General features: G+C 35.4%; 1 protein-coding gene across 4 annotated transcripts in view; it reads left to right on the forward strand.

Annotated features, from left to right (window-relative positions):
- Positions 1 to 20230, forward strand: part of MYO16 (myosin XVI) — a 711002-nt gene that overhangs the window by 312169 nt on the left and 378603 nt on the right. For all 4 annotated transcript variants that reach the window (XR_008538898.2, XM_054665553.2, XM_054665554.2 and 1 more), the window contains exons 8-9: positions 11998 to 12073; positions 14791 to 14944. Coding sequence is in view for 3 of the 4 variants with exons in the window: in XM_054665553.2 (XP_054521528.2) it covers positions 11998 to 12073; positions 14791 to 14944 (230 nt within the window). In the remaining variant the exon portion in view is untranslated. The remainder of the gene's footprint in view (positions 1 to 11997; positions 12074 to 14790; positions 14945 to 20230) is intronic.

The following is a 20230-nucleotide window of genomic DNA, read 5'->3' on the forward strand; positions in this document are numbered from 1 at the left end:
TTCTTTGTTTTTTTTTTTTTAATGAACCTTCTTTTTTTAATAGAACCTTCTTTTTTATCGCCCAGGCTATAGTGCAGTGGTGTGATCTCAGATCACTGCAACCTCCGCCTCCTGAGTTCAAGCAGTTCTTGTGCCTCAGCCTCCCAAGTAGCTGGGACTACAGGTGCTCACCACCACGCCTGGCTAATTTTTTCTATTTTTAGTGGAGACAGGGTTTCGCTATGTTGCCCAGGCTGGTCTCGAACTCCTGACCTCAGGTGATCCACCTGCCTCGCCCTCCCAAAGTGCTGGGTTTACAGGCGTGAGCCACCGTGCCCTGCCAGAAATGGAAGCTTCTATCCAGGAAATTATGTTTCTAGTAAAGCTATACTATATAGTAAGAATTGAGAGACAAGATCAGCCAGATAAAATTTGTGTTATGTGGTAAAAAAAAAATCTGTAATTAGTTTGAGTGATGAAAATGGATTTTTAAATGTTAATTTATATAGTTAGATTTAACAATTAAAAAACCCTTTAATGATTAACATATATGCCACACATGATACATGCCATGCATCAGTGGTAGAGGAAACGTAAGCCCAATCTAATTGTCACTTCTTTCAGAAACCTTCCTAGAGAATCCTGTCCCTCAAAAGTCATAAGACACAGGAATCACCGAATGATAAGGCAGAGAATTAGTGGCTATCAGTGTTATTACCTGCCTTTACCTGTCACATTCCAAAAACTTCCCAAACTTTTTAAAATCTGTTCTTTCAAATTAGAGAAACACAGTCATGAACTTACATGACAACTATGCTTCAGAAGCCATGTTGACTTTGTCAGATGCAAAGGAATTAAGATTGTTTTTATTACTCCCTCTCCAGTGTGCCCACTAGGTTTCCAACATTCATCATTTATTCGTGATAAGTCAGTTAAGAAACACTTCCCAACTACTTCATTTCTTCAAAACCAGCTACAAAACAGTTGACCTGAAAATTTAAGCACACCCTAGCTTTCATATACTTCCTTCTATTTTCTCATGCATTTGATTCTGCTTATTTAAGGGATTGCATTAGGCAGTTTTTGCATTGTTATAACTTCCTGAGACTGGGTAATTTATAAAGAAAGCAGGTTTAATTGGCTCACAGTCTGCAGACTGTACAAGCATGGCTCTGGCATCTGCTGGGCTTCTGGGGAGGCCTCAGGGAGTTTTGACTCATTGCAGAATGCGAAGCGGGAACAGGCACATCACACGGTGGAAGCAGGAGCAGAAAGAGAGTTGGGGGATGTATACTTCGGGTGGGCAGCAGATGCCACACACTTAAACAACGAGATCTTTTGAGAACTCACTCATTATCGTGAGGACAGCACTGAACCATGAGACATCTGCCCCATGACCCAATCACCCCCCACCAGGCCACGCTTCCAACACTGGGGCTTGCAATTCAACATGAGATTTGGTGCAGACAAACATCCAAACTATATCGGGCGTTATACCAGCTTTGTTTTGAGGCCTCCATGGCCTTCTCACTGGAATAGAAAGGGCCAGCGCTGGGTACCAGCCCCACCACTCACTGACTGTGGACTCAACAAGCCTTGATTGTTTTTTTTCCACAGAGCCCAACCGTGGGGCCACCAATTATTGAGAACCATAAACATCTATAGGAAGGGGAGACTTTTGCTTAGTTCAGCAGATTTTTGCGAATCATGAAGGTGAATGCCTCGTGTGTGTATGGATCATCAGTCAGCACGTGTCCTGATCCATTGATGGTTGCTAGATTGGTACAGACAGATATCTTACTCAAAGGTTTCCAGAAATGGCCATTTACAATGTGCAAATGAGGCAGGTTTTTAAAACACATTATTTTTATCCTCTGCTTCGCTAGACTTGCCTTTAATTTTCTAACTTCTGATACATTTTAGTACTGAGGAAAGTGTCTGAAGATCGTATGTCTTTACTACTTTGTTCCATTAAGCCTAGTCAAGTAGTGTCTCCACTCGAATGCATGCTTCAGAATGACAGACTTTGAGTTCTCCACTGTGCTAGCCCATTGTCCAGCACAGTGACCGAAAGACAAAGGCAACCAACATAGAATCAGGTGCAAAACTGGAAATACTGAGTGTAGATGAGGCTTTTGTTTCAGAATATAAGGCATCAAAACCAAGATACTCTTCTTTTACTCAGACTGGAAAAACAACTGGAGATTTATGATAATAGAAGATTTTGAGTAAATTGCATCTCAATTATTTCACCAAGAAAAATAGTATATGACATTTAGAATTATTCTAAAAAATTGTTCTCTCAAAAAGATGTCATTTAGTATGCACTTTGGAAATTATATTTTAGAAACAGGTTTATTTGAATATCAATTTATATGCATGGAAGATTTATAACTCTCTCTGAAGAAATTTGCTGTAAATATATTGTATCTGTGTTTAGGGGAAAAAGCATTAGAAATGTGAACATTTTAGAGAGACTAATGGCATTTTTAGAGACATTCACAGTAATTTCACTCTTATAAAGACCTTATAAATGTAAATACCTTTATGGAGAAGGAGGTAGCTCACAATCTATAACTGTACTTATTATTTACATTTATAGTGGGATGATGTACATATTTTAAAACTGCCTTTTATAAATATATTAACTTTTGCAGTGGAAAACAAAAGAGATGCTTGTTCTTTCAAAAACTAGGAACTGAATAAATTAGGTGAGCAATAAGTCTTTTGGTTTTACAACTCTTTCATGAGTTGTATGTGAAGTAAAATTTCATTCTAGTCTTGTATGTATTTACTGTATTTAGTATTTACAACAGAATTGGCAATACTACACCCAAAGATAAGAAAATATTTGTACAAATGCTGGAATCTAAGTATTTTTGTTTCCCAAAGTATTTTGTACGACATAACTCATACATCTTAATGTTTAAAAACCCATTTTTATTCTCAAATACATTTTTACCCAAGTATATAAAAATTAAGCTATATTCAGAACTTTAATTTTTTTGTGACTTATTTCTTCTTTGCTTTGGAGAAAACAGTCGGGTTATGCCCCTACCCCTCTGACCATGGAGTATTAACAAGCTTCATGTGCCATCCTAGGCTCCTATTTGATGTTTGCCATGGCTTTGAGAAATATTCTCACACCCTCAGCTTCAAATGCTGTCTACATGCTCATGGCTACCGAAGCCTCCTCTCTGTTCCTCTCCCAAATTCTGCATCTGTGTATACCCAGGGGCTGTCTCTTTTTTTCTGTCCTCTAACACCACCTGTTTAAAAAAAAACCATCATCTTCTCTTTCCCATCCCCATCTGTTGCTCTTCTGTTTTGTCATTTATTCACCACAAAACTAGTCCTTTGCCATTTTCCTACCTCTCTCTCCTCTCTCATGCCTAACAGAACACTGAGCCTACAAACTCCTACCCAGTGGACTGTGTTGAGATACTTAAGCTATAATCACCACCAGTCAATCTGTGCCTCCTCACTGCCTCTCCCCTCACCCAGGACACTAGCATCTCTACATCTGGGTTAACCCATCAGCCTCTAACAGGTTTTTATCCCCCTCCCCCACTCTTCTGTCAATGACGAGGCTACAGTAATCATTCTACATGCAGACATAGTCACACTGTGTCAACACAGTATCCTTTCCATTGCTGTTGAAATAAAATACTTATTCCTTAGCACCATTTATAAGTCTCCATGTGTCAGAGGCCCTGCTTAAGTCCCGTGTTTTATTTCTCCAGCCTCACCCCACCATATGTGAGGTTAAAGCTATACTGAATGTATCTTCATGTCTAGAATGCACCACCACATATAGCCTATTCTTTGCTCTTCCTGAAATTGTTAAATTTTACCTTGCACAGCTACATTGAGATGTCACTTCACTGGCCGTCTTTCCTAATGCTCGGAATTTGCATATGACGGTTCCTCTCCTGTCCCTGTACAAGCACCCTGCATATCCCATATCATAAACACAGCCTTACCACAACTTGCTGTAGTTGTCAGTTCATTCATCTGTATCACCTTTTAGTCTGTAAGAAGTGAATGCAGGAACATTTGTTTGGCTTGTCAAAATATCATCATATCTCAGACAGGAGCCAACACAGAATACTGGCTAAGTTACTATTTGTTTAATGAGAGAATCAATAAATGCCCTAATGATCACTGAATAAATGTGTGAGCAGTAGGTGAGTGCGCACACCCCTTGAGACTGGTTCTTGCAGGAAATCATCCTGGAGATTTCCAAGAGAAACCCGGGCACATGCAAGGGCTTTGGTAGCACTGGAAATAATTTGCATTTGGGATGTATTACTAAAAGAAATCATGCACAAATGAAAGGGATTTCAACCAAAGGCAATATCTTGTGAGCAACACCGTATTTAATGGTTGCTATGTGTCCCCCCAAAATTTGTGTGTTTCAAAATTAATCCCCAGTGCAGCAAAATTAGGATGTGAGGCCTAATGAGGGGTGTTTAGGTCATGAGGGTTTCACCCTCATGAAAGGACTAATACGACTATAAAAAGAAATTGCAAGAGTGTTTCTCTCTCCTGCTTTTCCACCATGTGAGGATATAATGATCTTTCCCTCTGGAGGGTGCAACATTTAATGGGGCATCTTGAAAGAAGAGAGACTAAGGCCTGCTGGCACTTTGATCTTAGACTTCCCAACCTCCAGAACTGTGAGCAATAAATTTCTGTTCATTATAAGTTACCCAGTCTCAGATATTCCGTTATAGCTACACAAATACAACTATGACAACTGTATAAAAGGAAAGTTCCATAAAAGGAGACTGAGGAGGGGTTGGACACGGGCAGAGGAGGATTATGAGATTTGCGAATGGAAATAAAAGAGGAGTGTTTCAGAAAAGAAATACAAGGACAATTACATGGAAAACTGCAGTGATTAGAAAGTATTTATTTTGTGGTATGAGGGCAGAACTGTTTGGTTAATAAGAAATCATAGTTGAATCATTAAAAGTAGTAATGTATTAGACTTTCTAAAATATTAGATCTGAAATAGTTCACATGGTTCTCGGAGTTAGAGACATTTACTCATTGCAATGTAGAGTATGCACCATTGAGCTTAGGTATATGTAATTCAAGTGGGGTATGCAAGTGCTGAGTTTCTGAGAGACTTTAACATTATATTTTCCTCTTTATTAAATTAAATCAATCATTTTTAGCTTCTGAACTAGGAAGGAATGAGTGCTGGCTCCAAATACTCACTGCTATATTTTAACTTTTTAAAGAGATACTTTCACTCTCAAGAAATTAATCTTGATAAATTTAGCCACACTGAAATACAACTATTTGAAGAATAAGTAAAGTCTATATCCAGTAACTAATATTAATTCAAATTTCAGCTTAAATACACTTTCTTTGTTAGCCACTTAGTGTTTCCTTTTATACAGACACACAACACATACACACTCTCTCTCTTTCTCTCTGAATATTAGTCACCTTAACCTCTGATAACTTTGCTGATTATGAAATTCTTTTAATAGCAAAGATGAGTTGCAGTTGAACAGCACACTCTACCTGCTCACATTTTAAGTAATTTACCTAAAGATGTTTTGTGAGGTTAAAACAGATGTTCCAGAGTAGAGTAATTGGAATTAGCCCTGGCCTGCTTAATTCAGTTTTGTGAAGTGCCTCAGTGATTTCTAATTGGAAGCACATAGGAAATATTGACTTTATGAAAAGAAAGGAATTCCCCTAGTAGGAGAAACTTCCTTATTTCACACATGAATGTTTATTTTTACAGGCCTGAAATAAAATGGAATTACTTTTAGTGTTAAAGATTTTCTCGTAGGAAACATTTACTTTTATGATTTAAATGCTTTCCGCAGTTGAAGCTGTAGAGAACAGTAGTTTGTTGGGAGATTGCACATGATTTTATTTGGAGTTCTATAAACAGCAAATTGAATTTAGTGACGCAACATAATTATTAGACTCTCTGATACTCTAACCTTTTTGCAAAGATATAAAAGCTTTAGCATTATGGCCATTCTTTCAAATTTGTGGAAAACAAAGGCAATCTTAACTAATTTTTGACCTTCATTGTTTTTCTTTTCTTTCTGAATTTCTCTTTCCCTTCCTTCCTCCTGCCTTAATTTTTCCCTACCTTACTCCATATTTTATTTTTTTGTTCTTTCATTTTCTTCTTTCCTTCCTTCCTTCATTTCTGACATATGATATAAAAGCAAGAAAATGCCTCGAATCTTTAATATAAAGCAATACTCATTTTTGCAACTATTTTAATGTCCTGGGAACCTACAATATATATTTTATCTTTCAGATTTAAAGATAGCTTCTCTTTCTTTAGCAAATGATATATTTGGAAGTCAAAATAACTTCTAAGTATAAGCACCCTGCTATAACATGAATAAGTACTACTGAAATAATTTGTGTTCTGCAAAACCAAACACTAATTTTGAATGGGCCTGTAGGGAATCTAGCAATAGGGCATACTATTGAAAACCTAATTATTTTTATAGTGAGAACACTGGCAAGAGCCATAATTATTTAAGGAGATCTCTTGGAATGCCTGGGCAAAATGCTCAGCATGAATGAAAAATGCCACAGAAAATGTTACAAACGCAAACAAACAAACCCCACCGCAGATTGAAGAAACCATTGTCATTCTAACAAGTAAAATAATGCAAGAAATGAAAATGAAAGGCAAGGTTAGGAAAGGGGAAAGGATAATGAAAATAGCAAAGAATCTCCAAAAAACTTTAAAAATTAGAACCGTTAAGTGAATTTATCAATTTTTTTACAGTAGTGTTACAAGCATAACATAGATAGTAATATGTTTAACAAATAATGTGCAATATTTGTACACTTCACACTACAAAATGTTGCAGGGACAATTGAAAACTTATGCAAATAGAGAGGTAAGCCACACTCATTGATATGCAGTTGTCATTGAGACACTGAATATTGTTAAGGTATCTGGGAAGGCAGAATAGTGCCCCCAACGATGTCCATGTCCTAATCCACAGAACCTGTCAATATATTACAAGGCTAAATAAAGAACTTTGCATTGTAACTAAGCTAAGGATCATCAGCTGGAAAGATTTTCCTGGATTCTCTAGGTGGGCCCAGTGTAATCACATGGGACCTTAGAAGCAGAGACTTGTTCTTGGCTGAGAGACAGACGGGGTGTGACTGTGGAAAAATGGTCAGAGACATGCAATATTGCTGCTTTAAAGATGGTGGAAGGGGAGGGACCATTAACCAAGGAATGTGGGTGACCTCAAAACTGCAGAAGCCAGAAACAAATTCTCCCTTATAGCCAGAAAGGAACACGCTACCAGAGCCCTGGTGTCAGCCCAGTGATACCTGTGTCAGACTTCTGACCTACAGAATTGTGAGACAATACATTTTTATTGTTTAAGCCACGAACCTTGTGGTGATTTGTTAAGGCATATCAAACTAATATAGTAGCTACCTATTTAAAACAATCCCAACCTAAAGCCTGGCAGTCTTTTTTATAGAAATTGGAAAATTCATCCTAAAAATTATGGAATGCAAAGTACCTATAATAGACAAAATGTTCTTGAAGGAATAAGACACAGACTATTTTCAAGACTTACTATAAGTCTTCCACTTGTAAGATTTCAAAACTTGCTATAAATCTATACACATAAAGTTGTTAGGTAATACAGCAAGGGTAGACCAGTAGATCAATGGAACCTAAAATATAGTGGCTACAAATGAACATAACAAGCCAGTTGATTTCCTATGAAAGTCTCAAGGCAATTCAATAAGAAAAAATGGTCTTCTCCACAAATGTTGCTGAAAAACAAATGGTGCTGGACCATCCGGGCCTTTACATGGCATTCACAAAAACTCACTTGAAGTGGACCACAAATATAAAAGTTAAAATTGTAAAGCTTTCAGAAGAAACTATAGTATAATATTATGATGAACTTTGAGTAGATAAAAATAGGTACAGATATGGTACTTAAAAGAAAATAAATAAAAGTGTCTTTCTGCTCATCAAAAGACTTTTTTTTAGAATATGACGAGGCAAGCCACAGAATGGGACGAAATATATGTAATACTAAACTTGAAAAATTAAAAGAAATTAAGTTTACAGTTTAAGTTTACGCTAGAATGGGCATGAAGTAGCGCCTCCCCCCACCCACCCCAAGTAAGAGTTAAGAAAAAATATTAACTGCTCCTCTGTAAGGTCTGTGCAGCATTAACCATATCTCTCCCCCACATATTTTGTAAGTTCTGTAAGCTGTTTTTCTTGCTGTGCAACCGCAAGGTCACACGATCCATAAGCATGAGTTGGAAGACATGTTTCCCAATATGTCAGCTGAGTCCTAAGAATGTCACCTGATAATTAACTGCTTTGTTCTCGCTTTTGTAAGCCAGCTTCCTGCATCATGTAATTCCCGCCTCAAGGTGCATAAAAGATGTTTGTTTTCTTTGTTTGCTGCTCAGATTTTCAGGGTGCCTGTCTGCTGAGCCAGTGTACACCTAAAATATGCCCTCCTGAACACCACTTGGTCTCTCCAGTCGCTGATTTCCCACTACAATACATATATCCGAAAAATGCATCCAGATCATATAAAAATGCAGATAGACTAATAGTAAAAAGTTAAACAATGCAGTAATAAATGGACAAGAAATTATTGAGTAGACAATTCACAAAAGACGGTCATTAAGCACATGAAAGTGTTCAATGTCACTAGTCATCAGGGAAATGTAAATTAACCTACGGTGAGATAGTACTTCAGTGGCTAAAATTGTTTTACTATGACAATATCAAGTGTTGGAGAGCATGTGGCAAAATTGCCAGTGAGGATAAAAAAATAGTAAAACCACTTGGTAAACTTTTCTGGCAATTTCTTATAAAGTTAAGTATACACTTACCAGATTACCCAGAATTCTATTTTAGAATGTTCAAAAGAGAAAAATGAAAAACTACATTGACTGAAATGACATATGTCTATAGTAGCCTTATTCAAAGAGCCAGAAACAAATGGCTCAACTCTCAAGAAGAAAATGACGAACATATTGTAATGTAGTTGTACAGTGGACTACAACTCAACAATGAAGAGAGAAAGTGTCAATGCATGCACAAGCATGGACGAATCTCAAGAATGTTATATTGGGCAAACATATACATTTCTGTGTTTTATTTATGTGAAGTTTAAGAATAGACAAAACTAATCTGAGGTGCTATAAATCACACTGTGTTTTCTTGTATGGGATGAACACTGACCACAGTGGGACAGGGGGGAACTGTTGGTGATGAGAAATGTTCTATATCTTATTTGTGGTGCTGATTACACAGGTACACACATTTGCCCAAATTTTATAACTGTGCGCTTATTAGTGTCCATTTTATTGCCTTTAAATTACTTCACTGTTTAAAAAAAGAATATTCGTAGAAATACAGCTAAGACGGCTTCACCGTCCAGCACAACACAGTTGAGGTCTTTTAATTTTATGATTTGACTTACGTTGTTTTGACTCCTCTTGCCTAGGAAAAAATAGTACCACCAACGTTTATCAATTGAGTATGAGCTACTTTGTATTACAGAAACACACATTATTTCAGGACTTACTATTCTCTATAAATCAAAAAGACATACAATGACCATTTTAAAATATCTGGAACAGAATCATAATAAAAAATTGCTTTTTCTCTGTCCCTATTTGAGACATAAAGAAAGTGGTGGTAATTTTCACTTGATGAAAATTTACAGCCTTTAAGGTTGCATAGCAACCTTAAATGTCTATATTGTAAAAGACAAGTTTGAAAAATAATGTTACAACTTACAAAGTTTTTAAGACGTTAGTAAAACAGGCCAGGCTCGGTGGCTCACGCGTGTAATCTCAGCAATTTGGGAGACCAAGTCGGGCTGATCACTTGAGGTTAGAAATTCAAGACCATCCTGGCCAACATGACAAAACCCCAACTCTATTAAAAATATAAAAATTATCTAGGTGTGGTGGTGCATGCCGGCAATCCCAGCTACTCTGGAGGCTGAGACATGAGAATCGCTTGAACCTGGGAGAAGGCGGTTGCGGTGAGCCAAGATGGCGCCACTGCACTCCAGCCTGGGTGAGAAAGTGAAACAACGTCTCAAAAAATAATAATAATAATAAATAAAAATAAAAAGGAGAGAGATTAATAAAACAAACACAGAATGCATAAATTAGAATATAAAACAGATAAAAGTCAAAGTGATTGAACTGTTAAGCAAAAATACCATAGAAAAAATCAACAATACCTCAAATTGGTTCTTGTAAGCATTAATGAGATGAACCAAGTTTTGGAAATATTGGTCAGAAAGATGGATAGGGCATGCACAAAATGACTGATAGTGTGCATGCAAATGGAAACATAACTACACAAACAGCACAGCTATTAAAAAGAGAATAAAAGGAAAAGCACAATAAGAAGATATAACCAACAACATCATGCCAGCACACTTGGAAACTTAGGCAAAACTGGCAAATCCCTAGAAAGTAATAACTTTAAAAAGCATTATATAAAATCATACCAAAAAGAAATCCAGGAGAATCCTGCTCCATTTTCAAAGCAATGTGCCATAAACCACAATGCTCTATTCTTTTACACCCAAGAATTTAACAACAAGTAAATGCCTGGTAATAAAGCTATTAAGTAGAACGTAGAGCAGCAGAAAGCCTTGTTAGGAGTGGGAGTGTAAATCTGAGCAATCTCTTGGAAAAAAATATATTAGCACTATCTAGTCACTTTGATGCTGTCCAAACTGATATCCCAGCAATTTCATTTCTAAGTACATATATCCTGAAGAAAGTATCGTATGTGTGCACCAAGAGATATAAATGAGAATACTTATGGGAACATTACTTTTAAAAACAAATAAATGACTGCAAATGGCTTGAATATTCACTGGGAGAAAGGTGGATCAATTGTGATATATTTGTACAATACTATTCCATGCAGCCAAGAAAAAGAATGAGCCTTGGTTAAACCCATCAAGTCTGATGACTCAAAAATTTCGTGGTAAGCCATGAAAACAAGGCATGCCAGAATCTATACAATAGGATTTCATTTCTATAAATGTCACAAACAGATTAAGCAATATGTTGCTTAGGGATACTTCCATATGTGTGTGCTAAGCATATAGAGAAGATATTAATGGTTAGCCGAAAAGTCACGATAGTGGCCAACTCCGGGAAATAGAGACAGGCATAGTTTTGGGAGAAACACATGAAGATGTCATTAAAAAAAAGTCGAGTACATATTTTTAAAAGTGGAGTATACGGAAATTTATTTCATTATTGCCCTTTCAATAACACATGTATATTATATATACCCTTTATATGTGTGATATATTATAATAATTTAAAATATATGTTAATTTATCAAGTCACTTAACTCTTAGAACTTGAGACTGCATTTTTCTAACGGTCCAATGTGACTTTAGGTTCCTGCTGCCCATGTTGCTGCCATAGAGGAACAATGCCAACAAGTTAGACTTCAACGAATTGCTCAATTAAAACAGAACAAAACACACTATACCATATAATTCCTCACATAAGGAGTATAGCTTATGTACTTTCGGGTTATATTATGGCATATAGTCTACACTGTCCTGTTGTACTTTGTTGTATTTTGCCTTTCACGTTTTAAAGTTTCAGTGTAGTGATTCATTCAGTGTAACTTACTTTAAAATACATTTTTACTGTTATGTAACTAGTTTCTCATCCTAAAAATACGTATAATATAAACCTGAAAGTTATAAAGTGTCCTTTTCAAATCTTCAGTGATTAAATCCTTATTGGATAAATAATTTTTGTTCTGAATCCAGAAAGGGCTGAAATAATTTGAGTATCTGACATTTTTAGAAAAGGCACTGGGAAAGGGGACAGGAAGGACTTCTGAGTGGGAATGCTGATACTGTCTCATGCCGGCTGCTAGTTGGACAGCACAGTGTATGACTTACTGATGAATCCTAGCTTCTGCCATGGTGGTTCCCATTTCAATTATCTTTAATATTTCAGACAAACCTGGTGAAACTTCTCCTGATGCATCAGGCAAACCCACACCTCGTGAACTGTAATGAGGAGAAGGCGTCAGGTAGGTTAGGAGCATCCTTGGACCATTGAGCAGGTACTGTTTTCTTCCTTTCATATTGGAGTATCCATCCATCTTCAGCACAGCTACAAAGTGAGAGCTGGACATGCCTGTGAAGCTGTGTAACAACCAGCCCAGTTCAAGCACAATTCATCATCGCCTATGTACGATGATATAGGCGATGTGAATAGCCTCCATTGCAAGAGGCTATTCACAGTTTAATCTACACTGTACTGTTGTACTTTGTTGTATTTTGCCTTTCATGTTTTAAACTTTCAGGATAGTGATTCATTCGGTGTAACGTACTTTAAAATACATTTTTACTATTATTTAACTAATATCTCATCCTACCAAATACATGCCTTATCCGTTAAGGTATTTTTGAAAAATAATAGCGTTATTATCTGTGCAGATATTTAAACTACAAGAAAAATACAGAGGCTGACATTCTTATGCAAATTTAAAACTTTGAAAATCTTGACTAAATGTTACTTATTTTTTAATAAATATATTTTTGAAGATTTCTAAAATTATTTCAGTCACTGCCCTTTTGTATATTTATATACTTATTTAATAAATGGATGCTACATTAATTTTGTGGCTTTCAAAATTTAACAGAAAGTTACTATTCATAATTATTTTTGCAATAGTAAAAAGAGTTCTGAATAACAAAGAGAAAAATCTAGCATAGCATAGGTAATACCATAACATCAAAATATTGAAGACAGTAATTGATCTGAATAACTTAATAAATACATTATTCCTCTTGCTATACCTCTGCTGACTTAAATGTACTTTACTTTTGAGATTTGTCATTTGATATACTTTCAGGAGTATGAATTTCTAATAAATCTCCAGTTAAAGCCAGAAGAAGGGATTTTTCTCTATTTGTTATTTATTGGAATTAAGTATCATTGTCTAATGTTTATTACTTCATCTTCTCTGTTAAACTGAATATTTACCAAACAGAAATTTTAGACAGCTTAATAGTCACAAACTTGAGAATCAAGCTAATATTACTTATAGTCTAGTAATCTTAACATTAAGTATATTAGTATGCTAATGATAAATATCAAAAGAACAAATAGACATTTTTAGATATTTTCTTTTTAAAAACGTGTTTACTGTGAATACAAGTCACATCCTCGGCTAACTCTAGTCTGGTTCTAACAGTAGCTCACACTTTTCAAGTTCGTATTCCTGGCTTATTTCCCAGACAAGGGAGGATATGACTGACCTTTGACTACATGGACTCCCATGGCATACTCTCACCATTTAGGTCTAGTGTCATTTCAAACAGATGTCTAGGCATGCAGTTGACAATCTTAGGAACGGAGGCAATGAATGCACTTCTGGTCTAGACTCAGCACTGGTCATCTGAGCACAGTGCATGAGGACTCTCTCAGGCAACTTTTACCACATTGGTCATGCAAAGTCGACCAGCAACCTAGTACCTTATTCATGGCCTGTTGGCAATATGAGACACAGTGCTGGGCCCATAATACATCCTCAGTAAAGATTTGCTACTTGAATAAAAATACTTTTATCACATGCAAAACGCAAAGAGTTATAATGCAGTGAAAGGTTTCAACTAAAGCAGATATGCCAATAATCTAGGCAGCAAGAAGATAAAACTAGATAAAACCAGATGCAAGAATAGAGCAGAGAACAGTAAACCAGAAACCCATGCTATAACTGAGCAAATGAAAGTCATCATCAGTACTATAGTATATTGCTGTTATTTTATGTTTCTTGAATTTGGAATAAATTCCTGAAAAAAATCTGCGGGAAAAACAATTTGTTAGGTGGGACAGAAATTTAATCTCCCAAAGTAAGAAAGCTGAGCACTCACCTACTTTTTACATGTATATAATTTAATCTGAGGCAAATAATGATAAAATCTTTACATAAATATCTTCTTGTGGCAGCTACATTACTGTGACCAGCCCAGAAGGCCACATAACTCTAATTTATAGACATAGGTGGTCACACAGTCTGGTCCTGACGATTGAGAAGAAGCAGCTGCCTCCAGTAGGTTCTTAATTGTTATGAATGTTGATTTTTTTCCTCATGATCTGTATCAATTTCTATATCAGTAATTGTTGTTAGTATAAACTTGATTGATACATAACTATGTTGCGCCCAAACGTGTTCAGATGTTACTGTTATGTGTAATTTGTAAGGAAATATATTTATTTATATTTGCAATTGATAAAGGTAAAAATATTATGGCTAGAGGGCAGACCCCTTGTTTAAATAACGCAACTGAGTATTTACTTGTACAACTACCCATTTAGTAGAATGTTTATAGAAGGCCAGTTACATGCTTTATAACCCAGTTGATGGGAAAGTGTAACTCTTTCTGTAATTTTGGTTCATAGTCGCCAAGATGCAGGACAAGTTTTACTGAAAATGAAATGACATTAAGTTTGCTCAAGCTTAGATTCTCAATGATTTTTTATTTTACATATCACCATCCAGTCTATACTATTTTCTATTTCATTTATAATTAAATGTGTCACTGATGTAAAACAAAATAGTCTTTTAAAATGACAGTACTTCAATTTTATCCCAGCCATAAACTTTTAAGGTTTTTTGTTTTGATTCATACATTGATGAATTTTTAGCATTTTAAGCATATCGGAATTATTGAAAGTAAATAGATTTATGTGCTATCACCACTCATCATTTTTCTGATTTTTCTTATTTTTTTCTTGTAGATATTGCTGCCTCTGAGTTTATTGAGGAAATGCTGCTGAAAGCCGAAATTGCCTGGGAAGAAAAAATGAGAGAGCCTTTATCTGCTTCTACCTTAGCTCAAGAAGAGCCCTATGAAGAGATCATTCACGATCTTCCTGTACTGTCGAGTAAGCTGTAAGTGTCTTCCTGCTTATTCTCTTTTGCCATCTTCTCTACCTGTTGGTCATTTTAGAGCCCATATTAAGTCTGACTCTCAGCCAAAGAGTTAGAACAATTAAAATGGTTTATCAATGTATATACCAAAGAATACTTGTTTACAGTGATGAGTTAAACATAATTTTATTTTATAAAAACCCTCTGATTTAAAAACAATCTTACTATATCAGTTATTAAATCAATTTCATGTGCCATGAGACCAAATAATATTTTAAACACATTCCAAGATTTTAGCTAAACTGATAGTGAAGTTTCCAGTGATTATCATTATGGCTGACTTTCCTGAAATACAAAATACTGATATATGTTTTTTTCTCTCATAAGCATAAAACTAATCATTTATTGTTGTGTGTGTTATCTCCTAAAAATAACTTTCCTGTTGCATTGAAAATATCAAATGGATTGACATCATTTTCAAGGTCTGAAAAAGGGACACAAAGTGTGATTAATAAGAATGACAAATAACAACTTACGTTCGAATTCATGTTAAATTTACTGAAGAATAAGTGTTCATTTAACTCATAAGATAATGCTTATTTTCCAGAGTTTCTCTTTGCCAGCATATGGATATACAAACACAGGTGTTATGTATATAACTTAGGTATGCTTACATATTCATTCATTTTCAAATATTTGAAATATTTGTTCGGAATCTACTGACTGTGGTGCTTGGAATATATAATAAAACAGATAGCAAACATTGTCAGGTAGAGATGGACTGTGAATATCTAAATCAATAAGTAAATCTGTATGAATAAATAACATTGCATGTAACGTGTGGGACCTTGTAAAGTCTGTCACATCATTTTAAAGGCCTTCATGAACAGCAGTCAGGTAAAGAAATTGTGTACCCAGAGCAATATTATAAAAAATTGATAGCACCTGTAAAATTACTGAAAGATAAATTATTAAACATTGGAAAGCTTGTTACCTCCAGAATGCTACTGCTAAAATATGCATTAAAAGATGTAAGAGAAACATGGAAAACTTTATGAAGTGTTTTAACATGATATACAAGTTCATTGAAAAGCATAGAAATACCCATGGTGAAAATGTACAAAAAGCAAATATATGAAAATCTGGATATTCTAATACAACCCCTCTAAAACAGATCTCTATGAATTTATATATTCATATTCTTCAGAGGTAGTGTTGTGGTTGCTGGAAAGAGCTTTGCCTTATGGCTAATATTTAGTTTGAATGGTTAAAGATGTTAATGCCCAACTTTCAAAAACAAATAGAACAAGTGGGCAAAATATCAACAAGGGAATAGAAGACTTAAATAGCACTATAAACCAACCAGATCTAACAGACATATTTAGAGCACTTCATCCAGAAATAGTGGAATACATATTCTTTTCAACTGAACATGGAACATTCTTTTACTAAAATCAGAAATGAAAGAGGAGCATTACTCCTGGATTTACAGAAACAAAAATAATTAAAAGGAAATATTATGAACAATTGTATACCAAAATATTAGATAACCTAGATGAAATTGATGAATTCCAAGAAAACACCAAGAAACGAAACTAACTCAAGAAGAAAGAGAACATTGGAATAGACCTACAGCAAGTAAAGAGATTGAATTAGTCATCAAAAACTTCTCACAGAGAAAAGCTAATATCCACATGGCTTCGAGGCTGAATTCTTCCAAATGTTTAAAGAATTAACGCCAATCTGTCACAAACACTTTCAAAAACAGAAGAGCAGGGAATTGTTTTTGACTCATTCTATCAGGTCAGAATTACCCGGATACAAAAATCAAATAAAAATGTCAGATAAAAAGAAAACAACAACCTTATGAATATAGCTTTAAGACACCTAAATAAAACACCAGCAAATCAGGTTGAGCCACGTATAAAAAGGACTTCACAATATGTCTTTGTGAGATTTATGACAAGAAAGCAAGGCTGAGCATTCAAAAATCAGAAAATATGGTATATCATGTTAATAGAATAAAGAACAAAATCACATGATTATCTCAATATATGCAGAAAAAGCATTTGACAAAGCCCAACACCCTTTTATGAGAAAAAAGTAAATAAACTAAGAATGGCAGGGAATTTTCTCAACCTGATAAGGGGCAAGTACCAAAAAATAAAAAAAAGAAACAAAAACAAAACAGGGCTAACGTCATACTCAATGGTGACTGATCAGTTACCCCATAAGATGAGGACAAAGGCAAGAGTGTCTGCTGTCACCAGCTCTGTTCAACATTGTATTGTGGTTTTAGCTCGAGCAACCTAGCAAGAAAGTAAATAAATAAATAGTATCCAAACTGGAAATGAAGAAGTAAAACTATCTCTATGTTCAGATGACATAATCTTGTGTATAGAAAATTCTAAGGAATTTACAAAAAAAATCCTATTTGAACTAAGAATATAGTTCAAGAGGATGGCAATACCCATGATCAAGGCACAGAAACAATCTGTATTTCTATACACAGCAATTCATAATTCAAAAACGAGATTGACATGCTTACCCAGTAGTTTAGAAAAAAAAGGAAAAATTAAAAATAATTTACAACAACATAAGAAAAACAAAATACAAGAAAATTTAAGAAACGAACTGCAAGTTTTTACATTGAACACTACAAAACATCACTGAAAGAAATTAAAGAGCCTAAATATATGGAAAGAAATATTAAATTCATGGATTAGAAGACTTAATATTGTTAACACAATCTCTATAAAAATACCAGATTACTTTTTGCAAAAATTGATAGGCCAGTATTTAAAATCACATAACAATTCAAGGACCCAGAATCTCTAAAATAATTATGTGAAAAAAGAACAAAGTTGGAGAACTCACACAACCCTATTTCAAAACTTACTTAAAATCTATAATAACTAAGACATTGTGATACTGGCATAGGATGGAAATATATCAACAGAATAGAACTAAGCATCCAAAAAGAACCCCTTACATTTCTGGTTAACTGATTTTTGCAAAGAATGCCAAGATGATTCTATGGGAAAAAATAGCCTTTTACAATAAACAGTACTGAGACAACTGGATATTCACATGCAAAATAATGAGTTGGACCTGAACTTTATATCATACATAAAAATTAACTCAAAATGAATCATTGACCTAATGTAAGAGCTAAAACTATAAAACTCTCTTTAAAAAATGTAAATCTTTCTGACTTTGGATGAGGCAATGGTTTCTTAGATATGACACCGAAAGATAAGCAATAAAAGCAAAAACAGATAAACTAAAGATTTTAGTGGTTTCAAAGACAGTAATAAGAAAGTGAAAAAAAGACACACAATGGGAGAAAATTTCTTCAGTGCTATATCTAACAAAATGTAAAGGGATGCTTACAACTCAACAATAAAAAGACAAATAACTCCCTTAAAAATGGGCAATGCATTTGAATATATGTTTCTTCAAAGAAGATACAATCATAGCCCATAAGCACACACAAAAATACTCTATATTATTTATCAGGAAAAGCCAAATGGAAACCACCGTGAGATACCACTTTATACTTCCTAGAATGGCCATTAATAAAGAACAAAAAAATAAAGGCAAATCAGTGTTGGCAAGGATGTGGAGGAACTGCCACTCTCGTATGGTGGTAGTGGGAATGTCAAATTACCATTTGACAGTGATGAAAAACAATCTGGCAGTTCTCGAACAGTTGAACGTAGGTTTACCACATGACCCATAAATTCTTCTCCTAGGGGCATTGTTTATCTCCCAGATAATGAAAATATATGTCTACACAAAAACCTGTACATAAATATTCATAGGAGTTTTATATATAAGAACAATAAAAAAGGGGGAACAACTGTCCATGACTTCACCACATATTCCGTCATCTGAATCATGGCTGCTCATTTTTCTTTGTCAGTTTTAACCCCAACTTCCTATTCCTTTGCATTCTAAAGGTGATTTGTTTTTTTTTCCCCCAGAATATATTTTGCTACAATTGCAAGAAAGAATGGAATAGTTCATTTTTCTGTTATCTCAGGATACAAGTCAAACTTCTGCTTTACAGTAAACTCATATTTATTGTTTCAGTGAGCATTTTGTGCAGTAAATCATGATTTAGTAAGGTTAAGGACATCACTTCCACTATGGCCTGCTGTCAGTAAACACTGCCTGTCTTTAAATATTTGATGAATTGGAAATGCCTATGCTATTTGATTATCCCATATTTCACGTTTTCTAAGGTGTCTCCTATCCAATCAGCATTCCTAAGTTTTCCCCATGTTGCCTGACTTTCAAGCTCATGTCTAAAAATGTGCAGCTTTAATTTCAAAGGCCCTTCCACCTGTAACATTCTGTATCTGTAAGGACAGATCCCTGTAAGCCTGCTTTGTCTTCCTTCCATACTTCACTGCTCTTCACTCTGCTCCTCAGTTCCTTCTGACTGGGCGCCTCCTCTCTGTGTTGCCTTTCTGTCTTTAGATGTATTTAAGTGCCTCACTTGCTGCTATTGCCACTAATGAAACAGCTGCTGCTGAATATGCCCTTTAGCATCTGAGCATGGACGTGCTCACCCAGGGTTTTTCATCACTGAGCAGTTTGGATATGTGCCAACTTGCATCTCTAATATTCTAGTTCATGGAGCCCGTGAGATAAAGCCCGCAGAAATTCTACATGTTGCCTAAGTGGAGTAGTTCACTGATGAAAGGGTTTTTTTTTACTTATTATTTGTAATAATAACAACAGTTTTGACAACTGATATTTTTTACTACAGTTACCAGGTGTTGAATCTTGAGCAAACTAGTTTGGATAATTTCATTTAACTCTCAGAACAACACCTGGACGCATGTCCTGTTACTTAACCATTTGATACACACCTAGCTGAGGCTTGGAGCTTCAAGAACATGACTCATGCCACGCGTGTGCTAAATCTGTTATTGTTTCAGCGAGGAGGTCATTTTTATTTGTAATTCCAAAGCTTATCATTTTGCTTTAAAAAGGAAATTGATAGTGCCTGAACTCCCTCTCTGAGTGTTGCCGGTGAGGCCTGGTGGTGTGGTGCTTATGGGCAGAGACTCCAGAGCCACTATCCAGTTTCAGATCCTGGCTCTGCCATTTACTGGCTCTATGACCTTGAGCAATTCAATCAACCTCTTTGTGACATTTTTACCGAAGTACAAAATGTGGGTGTTGTTTTGTAAAGAATCTGGCTGATTTTTGTCCTTGATTTCTGGGGGGGAACCAAATCCTTGGAATTTCCCATGGAATAACAGTGCCTTTGTTACTCATGAGCCCTTTGGATCG

This window comes from Pan troglodytes, chromosome 14 (assembly GCF_028858775.2).
Source record: "Pan troglodytes isolate AG18354 chromosome 14, NHGRI_mPanTro3-v2.0_pri, whole genome shotgun sequence".
NCBI classification, from domain to species: domain Eukaryota; kingdom Metazoa; phylum Chordata; class Mammalia; order Primates; family Hominidae; genus Pan; species Pan troglodytes.